Consider the following 15,452-nt stretch of genomic DNA (forward strand, 5'->3'; position numbering starts at 1 on the left):
CTCACCTCCGAACTCTGTGCACGTGTGCTCTTCTCAAGGGGCTGACAAGAAGGTGCTGACAAGTAGCTATCAGGTTCACTAACTTGGAATTTCTGGTTTAGAAAATGAGAAGCCAAAATTAAAGAAAACAGCCAATTCCATGCCACGCTCATCAGTTGTGCTGGAAAGATGTGATGCTCATTATTGTATTTTAGCTACTTCTGCCCATTCTCAGCAGGACAGAATAAACTTACAGAGAAGTTTTTAAGAACCTGTTTGATCTTCTTCCTTCTCCTTGCCAAAGCCTGACTCTCCTTTCACTTACTATAACCTTCTGCTCCCTCTTCTCCTGGGTACATATTTCCAATCTATCCAACATTCAAAAACTAAAACATCTTTTTATTTATTTTGCACTGCAAAGTTCTGCCCATTTTTCATGACACACATTATACTCTCCTTTTATTTTTTGATTTACAATTTGTCCTGCGTACAGTCTTTGGGAAACACATACCAAACTGCAGCAGATCTATAATTCATCTGACCAACAAAAAAAACCACAACAGGCTCCCTCTGACTACTAAATATACATGGACAAACTCCAACTATAACTCTAGATCCAGAGCCATTTAGAGCTGAAATGCTCTGGAAGAGATGCAGGTTCAGAAAGAATCTATTTCCAGGCGTAGGTGTTAATATTCCTGCACATCCTTCCTCACAAAACGAACCCTGCATATATTCTAGTGAACCCCTGCAAGTAAAAGAAACAGTAAAATGGACAAGCATTGAGCTATGTTTTTAATGTCAAAAGGCAATGGTTCTGTTAGAGCAGCAGGGAAAATGAGAACAGAAACCGCAGAGCTCTCCCTACGATCAGGCCGATGCCTGCACTGCGCTGTACAAACGCTGTGTGTAAGCACCCGGACCGACCTCATGGAGCACATACTGCAACAGCCCAGTGCTAAGGGCGCAAAGCACTCACCAATAGGTTGCATCAAAGACAAATGTAACTATCTTGCCTGAAAACAGGGCATAAGAAAAAAAAAACAAAAAAATCCCCAAAAACAAAACACAAACTTTTGCTCAGTGAATAAATTTCCTCGCAAACTGATTTCACTAACTACAAAAAAAAAAAAAAAAGCAATAACCTGATGCAAACTGTCATATGCTCTATGTACCCCTAAGCCTGCCCAAAATCACCCCTACTACCTAAAGTAGCTTTTGTTATTCTAGCTGTGTGTGTCAGTTTTGCAAGAATTTAGGTAAGTTCACTATCCAATGCAACAGACAACCAAACTGCTAGCAGTTATTAAGAAATATGTTTGTTAAAAGGAAAAGGAGAATTATCTTGAAACATATAGCAAACAAAAAGATGTGTTGGAGGGAATTCAAGACAGATAGTTCATACTCTTATGTTCATCAATGATAGCAAATTAAAACTGGTTTTATGCACTCAAAGCACAGGACTAGAGTATTTAAAAAAACCTCAATATGTTAAGCGCAGTGTATCTCCAGAGAAATTAGGTATTGACTGCATGCCTCAGTGAGTAGAAAATCTACAAAAATCCATAAAATGCATTGATCCAAATATTACTTTTTAACACTGTAACAATTTTTTAAATGTATATTGGGTGAGGATATAATTCTCTTTAATTATCAAGCAACAAGCAAAAATGTAATACTGTTTATACAGTATGGTCTTTAAAAATGAATATGAGATTATACTCTCCCCCTCGAATGCTATGTTAAAACTAACAATGAAGTTGTGCGTCATATGGAATTTGCATCAAAGTAAAATGAGTTTTAGTTAAAAATGCCCTGTAGAATGTTACCTTGTTCAGTGCCCCTTACTGGCCACAGGTTAGGCTGCAAAGAAATCCAGCCACAGAATACAAGAAAGCTGATGGTGTGGCCAGATCCGGTGGCAAAGCCTTGACTTGGTCCATGACTTGGTTCAAAGTTAACGTTGGATATAGATAGGGGATGTAACTGAGATCGTGTTGAATACTTGACAAGTCTGGAAGCCTCCAAGAAGCACTACCGCAGCCTTCAGAGCCCACACGCACTGGACAGAATGCAAGTGGATTGTGCAAAACGTAGAAAACTGAAACAAAAACAGCATGAAGAGCCGAGACATAAGGCAGGGCAGCTGCTCCCAGCCTCTCCTAATTCAGGGAGAATTCCTCTACAGTTCTGGCACAAAGTCCAAACCACCAGGACCATCAGTTGCCATCAGCATACATTAAGCTAACTTGTTTGAAGACGCTGATTCGCAATCAGCTGCCGTAAGAATGGCACGTCCAACTCAGCCCTTACCAGAGACTGCCAGAAGAATGCAGACCACCAATTCTACCACTGAGTGTTGCCACGCAGTGTCCATGCGAGGAACTGTCCTGGATCTCAGTGGACTGTGTAGCCTCTACAACTGATGAGCTCCACAGAGAGCTTGGGGAATGAACAGGTATGCAGCGGGGTTAATCTCACAGTTTAACTGGTGAAACACCAGTGTTGATTTAAATTAGTGGGAAGTGATTGCATTTGATTGGCTTTATGGAAGGAGGTTATCAGCTTCAAGCATCACCAAGAAGCACTTTGGAAAGCAACAAATTCATAACTTGGTTTTAAATTTCAGCATGAATCTCAAATCACTATATATTCAGATAGCTACTTTATAAATAGAAAGCAAAGCAAGTCACAGTGTTCCTATGTGTCTAGCTCAATACAACAAATGGTACTATTCAGGGATTTTGAGGGTTGAGACATTTATGTCACTATATACACTCAAGAAAAGCCCTCTGGAAAGAATCTCATCTATGTAAAATGACTTTTAAAGATTAAATTATATTCAAAGAACATTAAAATAAAAATTATTCCACCCTGAAAAATTGAGTAACACTAGAATTAAGGTTGTCAATGCAGTCTTTAAATACTTTTTAGAAGAGCACCCCATTTCACTTTGTAGGTGACAGACTGCTGAGAGAATCAATCATGAACTGAGAGTTCAAGAGACTGTTGAGCAAAGACCTTTGCCCCAACTGTTGGAAAACTTGCAGTGCCCTAATGTCCTTAAACATCTCTACAACTCTACACCTCGCAACAAAAGATGAAGGAAAACAGTCGCTGCGTTTTGCCGTCTAGACCTGCAGAATCTCACAGAGTTAATGCAGATGCACATTTTCCCTGGGATGTTGAGAGACCTGCTGCAAATGGGAAACTCTGGTAATTTGACCTTAATGGATTCAGGCTGTTACAAAGCTGGAGCTGGAGCCGAGGCATTCAGCGTGAATACTTTGGATTCTCTGCAACATGCCAGATTTCACACCATGTTCTGCAGGCCTTTCTGTCGGGAGCAACAGAAAATTTGGAGATTTTCTCTCTGCAACTATTAACAAGCATAAAGTTTCTTAGTTCTGAGATTGGGGTAAAGTCACTGAAGCTACCTTTCTGAATATTTTCTTTTCTAGAATCCTCCACTTTTCACCAATTCAACCATGACTTCAGCCACTTGAGGAGGTAATCTAACCCATAGTTTGCTAAAGACAGCTGCTTCACTCACACTTGTATGCACACATACCTGCTACATGTCCACTAGGCAAATTAATTGCTATGTCTATCCAACTGCTGAATCCCAAATACACCAAACTCTAGCTATTCTTCCAAAAGCATCCACATAAAATACTAGTACTTAGCCACATGTCTCACGCTACCAGGAAAAACAGCCAGAGTCAGATCTCCAGAAAATGCACTATATGCTTGGGTGATCTAGAAGAGGCTGAAACAGATGCCCTCTTCACCACAAAATATTTTTTAGCAGGTGAAATCATGCAACTGTCTTAGCGGCAAATACTTGACAGTCTTATTTCATTTTTCCTAATGACCAGAGTTAAACGACTGCAGGTTTTAACAGCGCCGGCAAATTATCAAGACCCTCTACATTACATGGTCAATGGTCCTTTTAATAGAAAAAGCAATAATATACAGTTGTTTGTGCCAACTAAAACTCGTTAGAAAGTATTAGTTTAAGGTAACAGTTCAGCAGCTATTAACAAGCACAAATTTCTGTAGTTATCACTTGTGACACAGTGATCTTAGCAAAACTGGCAACATAAACCCATTCCTTTTGTTTTAGAAGATCTTGGGGGGGAGGGGAGGTAAGGATAAAGAAAAGTTAACAAAAACACTGTTTCGAATTAAGAGTCAAAGTTTTTCAATAATCACCATTTTTTCACTAACATAACATTAGAATTGACTTTTTGTCTTGCTGACATAGCAACTAAGAAAGTTGTGTTGCATTGACCATATTGATTGTGAACAATGCAGCCATCAGTGGGACTTTGCACCATATATTTTCGATATTGACCTCCCATTCCCTTTTCCATGGCTCTATGGGTCTGCTATTGGATTTGGACTGCAGTGTAATAAACAGCTAAGGTTTAATTAATGGTAAATGAATACAAGACATAGGTTATGACTTTAACTAATTAGGGAATTGTTGAATTAAGTCTGCCTTGGAATGCAAGGCAGTATAATCAATATCCAATAAAAGGACTATGTATGTAATTTACCTGCAAATGTGTTTCCAATACCATCAAAGTGAGTTTAAATAAGTAAGATATATGAAAGGCTACTGGAAAAAGATTTCAAAAGTTAACACTTTATGGCTTCAAAAGAGGTTTTCTCCTTGCAGAAGGAATGTCATCTTGAAATATCCTCCGATAACACGGATGGTGACACTCAGATACAGATCTCCATAAAGGCCTCTTCACAGACTTGAAACATTTTTCCTTGGCAATGCAACAGTAACAGATATTGCCTCAGTCTCTGTAGAGTACAGCAAATACAAACCAGTACTCCCAGCACAAATCAATCAAGTTTAATGGCAAGCTTCTCTTAAGGCATCTTGGTCTATCTTCCAGTACCATACATGCAGTAGCCTTTCAGTTTTAATCACGCTCCCCTCACCAGCACCAAAGAAATGTTCCTAGGTAGAAGAAGAGGTCACCGCACAAGGGTCGGATCAACTCTGAGCAATTCCCAAGACTGCTTCTGTTGTATACATCAGCTCACACAGCCTGATTACTCATTCTGTAATCACTCCTCTGAAATAAAATAATAAAAAAAAGAAAAAAGAAACCTACCTACTCCCTTGTGGGCATCTAAGCTGGTAAACTCTATTGTCCCATTATGGCCCTTCCTAGGATTTTCTTGATACTGTTTGTGGTTCCCACTGGGACAATATCTGTAGGAAAGTCCATAATCTGCAAGATAAACCTGGAAGACATGAACAGACAAATGAATAATGCTTTTGTCCTTTGAAAGTACAACCTTTATAATTAAGCCTTAAGAAACTGATAGGTTAAGGACAGCCTTGGATCTAAATTTTATTAAACCAAATGGTGCCTCAGGATAAAATATGCACAACCGGGTGCTGTAACAGCTGCCCTCCCCAATTAAGTCCTTCCACTACCATACTCTTATCTTATTTCGGAGTCGGGTAGAATTTCAGTCGTCTTATTTTTTTCCTAAGCTCTCTCCTCTCCAGGTGGGCATCTAGATATCATAAATGGCAATATGCCTTTTATGTATCCTCATGTTGCTTATGGGACCCCTTCCTCTCCTTACTAAAAACACGCACACCTCACCCCCATTCAAATCTTCCAGCAATTGCAGCCATACCATTTCATAGTAATGGCACAATGTAAAAGCCACAGAGGAAGTGTGAGAGGCAGCAGCTTTCCCTAGAACACAGAACTCCAGGGCAAACAAGGAACGTGACTGCAGGGCTGCTGGGCACTAGCCGGGCTGTAGACTCATCTTTATGAATGTCACTGCCAGTAACTTCACACTGGCAACAGTTACTTAAACAGAGCATGTAAGATAAAACAAAACAAAACAGACCAGCTCCCTGCCCACCATGCTCCAAACCCAGAAGGCAATCTCAGTAAATCACCCCAAATTCAAAATTTTAAATTCCCTTCTGAAATTCAAAAAGAATTTTAAAAAAGGCAGAGAGTCAAACTGCACACTAAGTTACTCTGAAACAAACCCACAGAATTAAATCAGCTTAAGAGAAAAAAAATGGACCCCCACTGTGTGTGCCACATCAAGTTCATGCACTGCCACATTTATCTTCACATCCTGGGATAGGTCATCTTTTCCAAGATGCTTCACTACAGCTGCCCAAGTAACCAGAAAGAGAGGAGGAAAATCCCATAGTTCTGAATGTCATATCTGGGAGATGTGCTTGCATATTCTTAGCACTTTGTCATGAAAATAAGTATTAACAGACTAAACTTACAGTCAGGCTCACTTTCATGGTATTTAAAGCAGAAAGCAGAGCAGCTCAAGAGAACTGAATTTTACTTCCTGCTCTTCTGCTGCCCATCAAGACAGCCCTGAACATGTCACCTGACTCCTATGCCTCTGCTTTTCTACAGGCACAGGGCACTAACTCCTCATCCATGTCAATTCTGCCATTCGCATGTTTTAAATTAAGGGCACAAGTCCACTGTATGAAGTTCAGATTAACATGTTCCACCTTCCAGCTAGGGTGGACTTAATACATGCACATGGCTAACTACTGCAGGGCAGCTGACAAGCAGCAACTTGTTGAAAGCAGCTGGAATTTAATCACAATCTGTCCACCCCATAATATCCCATAGGTTATTTTCTCACTCTCATTTTCACACTCCCACCTGGCCTTTGCCCCCTTACATTGACCAGTTCTCACGTTAGGTAATTGCTTTTTAGAAATATTTCAAGTATGGTATTTTTCACTCAAAAAAAAAAAAATCTATGACTGCTATTATATTGCCAATGGAACTGATCTCTGGGGAAGAAATTAGACCATTGGAAGTCATACAGAGATCATTTCTAGTAAATCACATTATGTTATAAAGAAAACTCTTTTTCTTATTCTAAGCTTAGTTTTTGTTTCCTCTTTAGCTAAGAAATAGCTTATCCTATAAAAGTCTACAATAAACTCTTCTGGCACTCACTTTTAATTTAATTGTATCACCCTCAGTAGAAGAAAAACAAACAAACAAACAAAAACCCTCAAGAAAACTTAACGCATTATTTTGTAGCACATTTTGTTGAATTACTGATTCCTGTTTGTGCTTCAGGCAGCTTCAAATCCTGGGATGGCTGGTCTCTTGGTTTTACTGTTTCTGCTGCAGGATCTGTGCTTATTTGGAGCGTGTAAGCTGGGATGCAGCACTCACTTCCTGCAGGGTGATGGCTTTTAAGATTACTGATGATGTTTTTCACCTGACAGACTATACAAACTGTGAGACAAGATTAAAGACTGTAGGCACGTTTAGAAAATCTGGGACAAGGCATAAACTTTGCTGGGTTCCCTGATTTGATTTTCTCCTGCATTCATTCTCTGGCGTATTCCTGATGCTCTGGTAACTGTCCTAATTGAGCCCACAGTCAGTGTTAGAACTAATCTGAGCTACCCTAATATCAAGTTTTGTGAGTCTTCTACATCCTCTGCGGGCTGGGAAGACGTGAGGAGGCTAGAAGGTGTACTCTTCCCTGGCTAAGCAATAAATTTTGGATTTTGCTTGACTGTAGATGTCTGGCATGTACAGTTGGCTGGAATGGACTTCAACCTTTAAATATTCAGGCTATATCTTATACTAAAATGAGAATTTAACCATTAAAGAGAAAACAAGAAAGAAACATCTCTGCCAGCTCTCTAGTTCCATCTGGGCTGGAAATGCTAACAAATGCAATAGACTGTTCCCATATGACAGCCCAGCCTTGGTGGTCTTCAGAAGCATCTTAATGGGGTATCTAGAGAGTAATCTCAAATATATGTCAGCCAAATTTGAACCACGCAAATAAGTTACTGTGTCTTATCTCTAAGATGGTAACTGTGTACTCCTAAATCATTTTGAAGCAACAGATTTGCTTAAAATACTTTCAGCAGCAGTTCAGCAGAGCTGTTTTAAATTTATACTGAAAAAAACCTTCTGAAAGTGAAAAGTAGCTTTAGGTTATTCTGCCTTGACCAGAAGAGGCACAACTTGAAAACCAAGCAGCAATGACATCTTAAGCCACACAAATGCAATAAACAAGAACACGTATGACTGTAGCACTGTTTGTTCTAGAAGTTGGTCATTAGTGTTGGACCAACAAAATCAGTCCCCTTCCGCTCGTACAAAACCAGCAGTGCACTGTTACAACTTTGCCACCACCATTATCAGAAGGACTACGCCAATCTAAATTTCCTTTCCTTGATTTAATCTGTTCTAATTATACAACTTTCATCATAAAATACATAGCTCTTCATAGCTAGTTGTCACTTTTATTTGATAATGCAACACGGTGTGCCCTTCTTCCAAACTCACTGAGAACATGGCAGGTAGGGGTAGTTCAGTAATTTAGTTTGTTTTTTTAAAGAGGACAGGGAGGGGGGAAAAGAAGCTGAACATTAAAGAACAACAAAAATACTGAAGTTACAGTGTTAGCAAGTGCTTCCATATCATCTGCACACTCGGTATAATAAGAACAGAGCAGAAACAAGGCAAGACAACAGAGAGGCAGAATAAGATATGCAAGAACTTTCAAACAAAAGAAATGATACCAAGGATCAGAAGGTACAACAACAACATTAGCCTAGAACAACTGGTTTTAGCTTTTATACACTCCTGCCTCCCCCCCACTTACTTATTTTAATCTGGCTGATTTTATTCAGGTTTTGTTTTTAAAAAAAGCATGGTTTTTAGAAACATATCTCAGTTTGCACTAGACTCAGCAGTGCTTAGCATGGTCTGTTATTAATAGATTTTATTATAGATTATGAGCCAGATTTCCAAAGTCTTAGCAGTCAATTTCATGCAAACATGAATGTGTCTATCTTTCTCAAACAGCCATATAGGCACAAATAACTATCTATCTGCACAAGCAAGCAGTTGTAGTATTTAGCAGTCCTCTGGTCTTTTTTGTGCATGATTCTCTCATCACAGTGCTTTATATCTGAAGTGCTAAATATCTGCTAAACATATAAAACACCTACAACATACATATTATAACTGCACTGATCTGGGAAGCCATGGGCCTGCTACTTTGGATTCTCATGGTATTTTCTTTATCTTGAAGTACACATAACAGGTGATTTATCACTGAAAGAATAATGATACCCAGATTTTCTTTGGACATTTTCTTTCCAATTGGTTCCATTACTAAGCTTACACAATGCTCTGTAAATAATTAAGTAGATCTGTACTTATAAGAGGCAGATTGGTTGCTAATGGCCATAGAGCTATCAACTTAATTTGAACACTATTCTACAAAAAAGACAGGCTAAAGGAAGTCTTAGGACTGAAGTACGTCTTGGGGTAAGAAGTTTAAAGTACAGTGATTGGGACAGAAACAGCATCTTTCACAAAACCAAGAAAGCCAAGAAAGCAAGACAAGGAAGGAGGAGGAGTGGATTAACCAAAGGAGAGAAGGGGAGAAATTGTCTGTGCCTGTGAAGGGATGCTAGACCACTAGACCACCTTTTTCAGCCTTTTTTTTTTTTTTTTTTGACTTCTGTATTCATTAGCTAGAAGGCTGTTCCATTTGAAGCAGAAGGTATGTAGTGAGACAAAGGGTAGTTGTTCTTTCTCACTTTTACACTCTGTCACACACACACACACGCAATGGAGCAAGACTCTAGGAAAAAATACAGGGAAAGATTAAAATGTCTTGCAGGGTAAAAAAAAATGTTACTATGCTAAGAAAAAAAAAGAAAAATCAAAAGATTTGAGAAAGGAATGGAGAAAACCTCATTTGAAATATTAAGAGAGAAACATTCTCAGCAACAAACTCTTGGAGAGAAGAGCATCAAGAAAGCAGAAGTTATAAGTATCACAAAATATACGTATAAAGAAAACAGAAGTTCTGGCAAAGCAATAATATTCTTAATAAAAACATAAGTGAAGTGTTGTGTTATAAAAAGTTTAAATTCTTTGTTAAGTTTGTCTGAATCTTGCCAAAATTTAACAGGTAAAGATGGAAGAACAACATTTTGACTGGAACAGGGTTTATTGTACGTTTTAGATGAAAAGAAAAAAAGTCAAGCATCAAGTGGACTCAGAGGACTGAGTCTATGTAGGGTGAAACCATCTCACAGGTTGGACTAATACTGGAGCAGAAAGCCCACGGAAGAGAAGAGAACTGTAATATCTAGAGTACTGTACAAACTTCAGCCTAAACAAATCTAAGAAATAAATCCAGTAGATTATATCTCTTCTGGACTTTTGAGAAAGAAGCATTAATGGTATCTCTGTGTTTTCAAATGTTCTGAAAGACCTTACACTAAGAGGACACCAGGCTCACTGCAACGCTGAAGTAGTGCTTCACTCAATCCTTAATTTCAACTCTACTTCTTTTCAAATCCTATGCAGGAAACAGTCCCCTTTGTAAACTCAAACAGGATTACTTGGCTACAAAATGGTTCAATGAGGTTGCCAAGCCATCACTGCAGCCCAAGTCTAAGGCCACTTCCAAGATGCCCGATTTGGACTCCCTGCTCTCCCTTTCTTTCCCACCAATGTGTTTCCACTCTGTGTCGTTCTTGTTCTTTTGAGGCCAACAGGAAGGAAGGGAACAAACCCAATACTGGAATCAACTGAATTCCAAAGTATTTGGATCATAAACAGAAAAAGAAATCAAAACCAGCCTAAGCAGTTCTAGCCAAATGTAGAAATAAGACTGATGAAAGAAAATTAAGGGCATCTGATTGGGAAGCTGTATCTCTGATCAGGAGAGTAGCCAGCATTCATGTGTTAAAACTCAACTGTTTCTGTACAATATCTCTATGTACTATATCCTTCCCAAAACACACGAATGGGAACAGAAAGGATTTTCATTCTTCAGCTCATCTCCTCTTGAGCAAATCTGTTGTCTTGGATCAAAGAACAGGAATAATCTTGGAATGGCCAAGTCAATTTCCACAGGATTTTTCAACTCTTTACTTGACCACAAAAAATTCAAACTATTGTTTACCTTTTCACAACATAAAGGTTATTTAAATGTAAACAGAAAAAAGTGGAACTTATCTCACAATGAATAATGGTTTAAAGCTGGAATTCTTTTCAGTGTATTTTTTCCTGAGTGCTTACTGTGTGGGCTCTGCCGCTTTTGTACTGTTCCACAGCAACCTGGTCTTAAAAATTAGTATTTTAAAACATTTTTGTATTCTTATTTTTCTTTTTCTGTTAAGACTATCTAAGATTTATATCTGCAAGTTTTAATTTGTAGCTATCGTGTCTAAGAAACACTTAAAACCAAAATCAGAACTCACAGGTGCAAATCCGTTTTTTAAATTTACAGCTTAAAAAATATATATATATCTCAAATAATACAGAACTTTTGATACAGTCTTAAGAGTCCACAACACTGAAGCATGTTGCCCATATAATCCATTAAAAAACATGCTAAAAGATAACTGCTTCAAAGAGGCATTCTTCCAAACCTTATTTCATGTACTAAAAACTCCGATTTTAAGCTTTTGTCTGATGACAAGCTGTCCCTTTTAAAACTATCACAATTTAAATGAGGTTAATGGATTCAAATTTCTCTTTTAGGGTCTATATCAATAATGCTCATTCCGCTTTGTCATATAAAAAGTTACTGTTATGTACTGAATTATCTTTAACTCCCCACAACACTGAGACAGTGCTTCACTTGTTCTGTAATTTACAGATCTGATCGCTCCAAGTTTGCTTTCAGGCCTCTCCTAGATTCATGGGCTGAGGACTTCCCTCAGTACATCACTCCTCTTCTGTCAGTCATTGTGCTGGTTCCATGTTAAGAAACATATTGACTAGAGAATTGATCTTTTGACCTGTAACTCACTGAATGGCCTTGCTCCCTTCTATTGAATAGATCTGCAGCAAGCTGCTCTTTGAGGGCAGTTGATTCTGATCTTCTAACCATTTCTAAACATCATTTGGAGGTCACAGAGTGACAGGACCTTTGCTTATTTGTTTCTCTGCCTTGCCACAGAAGGTAAGGGGTAGCAATATGGATTTCAAACATTATTTCAAAAAGGGGACTATGGTATTTATTGGTTGTGGTGCAAGTTTGCTAGGTTAATTTACAGAAGAGACAGCAAAACAGCAGAAAGCTTAGCACAGAAAAATGATCCTTTCTTGAAACTGCAAGAAGTAAGTGGCAAATTTGCACATAAAATAATAGGACGCATAAACAGCCACTAAACAGCAAGCATGAAGTTGAATATAAATGTACATATTCTTTTTGAACATAGATTTCTGTCTCTGGAATAGGGAAATGTATTTTGGAATTTTCATTTTTTTTTTTAAACAAGGTTTTTTTAACTAACACTTCTTTAAAGAATGTCAAATAAAGCACATTCCCAACTTATTTTCTTTTACACATCTAAACCCTAAAGAGGAAGAACCCGCTAGCACAAAAACCTGTAACAAAAAAATCACCACAGAAATTGTTAGGCCACACAGTTTCTTTATGCTAACTCCCACTGCAGCTAGAGGCCTGCCAGTCTGTGTTCTATTCCCGAGTTGGAGTTTGCCATTGGATAGATGTTCCTGCTCATTATTTATGGAATTAGCTTAATCGCTTTACCCTTCCAGCTCCATCATTTTAAAAAACAAGGTAATACAGCCATCCTCTATTTTAACAGAGAAAATAGGACAAAACACTTCATAGGCATTTGGTAGCAATAACAGAGTCTGAGGTTATATATAAATTGTCTGAGCTTAATACAGGGTCGCCAAATTAAAATATAGCGTCGCCAACAGCAGTAAAGAGAATACAGAACAGGATATTCCATATTGTTGCCATACTTAGTCAATGGTGGTACAAATCTGGTCAGAGCTAGTCAATAGCCATATACAGCTTCCAGAAATACTGTTTTGATAAATACATAATACATTCAGCTTGCCAGCATGTTACAAAGACAGCTTCCTGATCTGCAGAAAAGGCATCACAACATCAGGAAGTCTGGTGCAGGGACAGGAAACACGTGGAGTAGAATGAAGCAACTTCCATGTCAAAATTGACGTGCACATGAAAATGGCCAAGACAAGACAAATGCAACATCATGTGTCCAAAATACATGCCCAGTTGTGAATGCTGGGACTTTGAGCGAGGATATTGTCCAGTACGGTCCTTAACTACAGCATAAAGAGCCCAGGTACAGAACAGTTATCAAAGCTATGGTGGCAGACAACATTCCACTGTCAACAATTCTAGGAGAAGGCTTATTTCAGTCATACGGCATATGCAGATCTGCTAAAATAAACACATTTTGCTGTGGTGTTGGCAAGACCTTATTATTCCCTCTTCCCACAGACCACTAGCCACAGAGCATACATGTTTTGAGGTACAGTGCAAACTGTGTCTGGATAACTACTATTTATTTGAAGGAAAGAAGTCCCATTAAACCATCTGCCTTGCTGTGTAAGCTAAATATAGTACACATTACTTTAAAATACACTTATAAATAATCATGACATGCACACACACATGGTATTCTTAGGCTCTGTCAGCACGGTATGACCATGCAGTAAGCCTGTCGCCACTTGTGCTGTTTCTGGGGCCTATGATTGGGGAATTTAACTCCCTTCACACTCACTTTGTTATCAAACACACCTAAACAGCTCTCTGTTTTCTTAGGCACACACAAATGAAAGTTTAATTCATATTTTGCCAGCACAAGCAGGTACTAGAAAACCTTTCCTCCTAACTCTTCTAAATTAGAGTGGGCACTTTTTAATGTTTTATAGAAGTATTTCAGTGGAAAAGAAAAATTTTACAGAGAAAAAAATTCTACACAAAACCTCTCAGCAATAACTCACGCTTTGTACACTATTAGCTAGGATTTACTTAAGCTGGAATATCTATTGACATTTTTGATATTTAAGTTATACTGCTACTCAAAACATCTGTCTAGTGACTCATGACTACCTTATTTTTGATCTGTTGATGAATTTAACACCCATAAAAACAAAATACTAGTGGCACAATCTTCACCCAGTCACATGAGAAGCAAATTACAAAACCACCCCACAATCTGGCTAAGTCAAAAGCAACTGATCAAAGTCAGCTACATGTCTTAAAACTTTATGATTAATGTAAACAGACACATCCAAAATGATTTCAACATGGAAAACAGCAGCTTATCTTGTTGTCATAAAAATACACAAAAATCAAGTAATTTGAGTTATGTTAATAGGATTGGGTAGCAGATCATTTTGCCTCTAAATACCCTTCTTCTCAGATTTAGTAGGCTGGTAAACACCATAAAGTGAGATTATGTACTAATTGATGCAAGTATCTAAAAACATGGTTGTTTTAAACAGTCATGATAATTTTTAATCTATGTGTTTTAGAAAGCTGAAAAGTTAAATTTGAATCAACCATTTAAAGGTGAGGACTTCTGAAGCTTTGAAGAAATCAGATACAGTTCAGTGGTTCAACCTTCAACAGCAGCGAGTTGTTTTGCAATATCTATTTCTTTGTCACTGCTGTAGGAAAACAAAAATTGAAAGAAAAGCAGAAATATTGCTTATAGCTAATCATGTTTAAGTGATATTAAAGGGATGTCCCTTTTTTCCAAAATTAGATGGTTTTCCATGAGAAAAACATACTTCAAAATTTTATTAACTTAAAAAAAAAAAAAAAAAGACATTATAAGAGCATGTAAATATGCCAGGATCAAAAGGGTTGTTTCAAAGCATTTCACAAAAACACTTGCATTTCATGGCTAGTTTTAGGCTTTAGCAGTGTTAGACAGAGAGCAACAACTTTAATGATATTCACCCGCTTTATCCACTACACTGAGCAAGACATGAGAGTTAGTGTCATGGAACCACAACTCATGACAGCACTAGAAAGCTAGATCTTCCCAAGAAAGGTAATACAAGGGGCCAGATTTTTAAACCATACTTCTATACTTAAATTGGCATAATCTAGAGTAGCTTTTAGGTCCTCTAACTTACCCTGAGGGTTATTTTACCCTTCCCTCACTATCATCCCAATCAGGGAAGCAATAAGGGAACAAAGCAGAGTTTTGTTCGGCTTCTCTCTCCAGCCTTAAATTCCACAAAGCCAATATCAGATTTGTGAAGAGAGGACAATGTTCATGCTGCAAATTCTCTCTTAATACATGAATTGTTAATGCAGAATATGCACAGCTAAAAACAGTTCTGAACACATTAGAGTAGCAGCATAGATAAGTCTAAAAATGCTTACCTCATGTGGGTTGGTGTAGCCCAGAAGCAGATTTGCTGCTTTAATGTCACCATGAACATACTCATTTTCATGTATATATTCCAAAGCGTCCAACTATGAAAGAATTTAGAACAGAAAGGAAAGCATCATCATCTCCATTCCTCCCTTCACTCTACCACCAAATACTTCTCACTCATACAGTGAGCTCAGGGGCTGCACAGGCTGCAAGATGACAAATTTGTTTTGAGGTAGAGCACAAGGACTGA

General features: G+C 38.1%; 1 protein-coding gene across 4 annotated transcripts in view; it reads right to left on the reverse strand.

Moving 5' to 3' along the window:
- VRK2 (VRK serine/threonine kinase 2) overlaps positions 1-15,452 on the reverse strand; it is a 50,504-nt gene that overhangs the window by 20,069 nt on the left and 14,983 nt on the right. For all 4 annotated transcript variants that reach the window (XM_067292740.1, XM_067292741.1, XM_067292743.1 and 1 more), the window contains 2 exons: positions 15,208-15,300; positions 5,115-5,247 (listed from right to left, as the gene is read on the reverse strand). In XM_067292740.1, coding sequence (XP_067148841.1) covers positions 5,115-5,247; positions 15,208-15,300 — 226 coding nt within the window. The remainder of the gene's footprint in view (positions 1-5,114; positions 5,248-15,207; positions 15,301-15,452) is intronic.

Source organism: Apteryx mantelli, chromosome 3 (genome assembly GCF_036417845.1).
Source record: "Apteryx mantelli isolate bAptMan1 chromosome 3, bAptMan1.hap1, whole genome shotgun sequence".
Classification (NCBI taxonomy): domain Eukaryota; kingdom Metazoa; phylum Chordata; class Aves; order Apterygiformes; family Apterygidae; genus Apteryx; species Apteryx mantelli.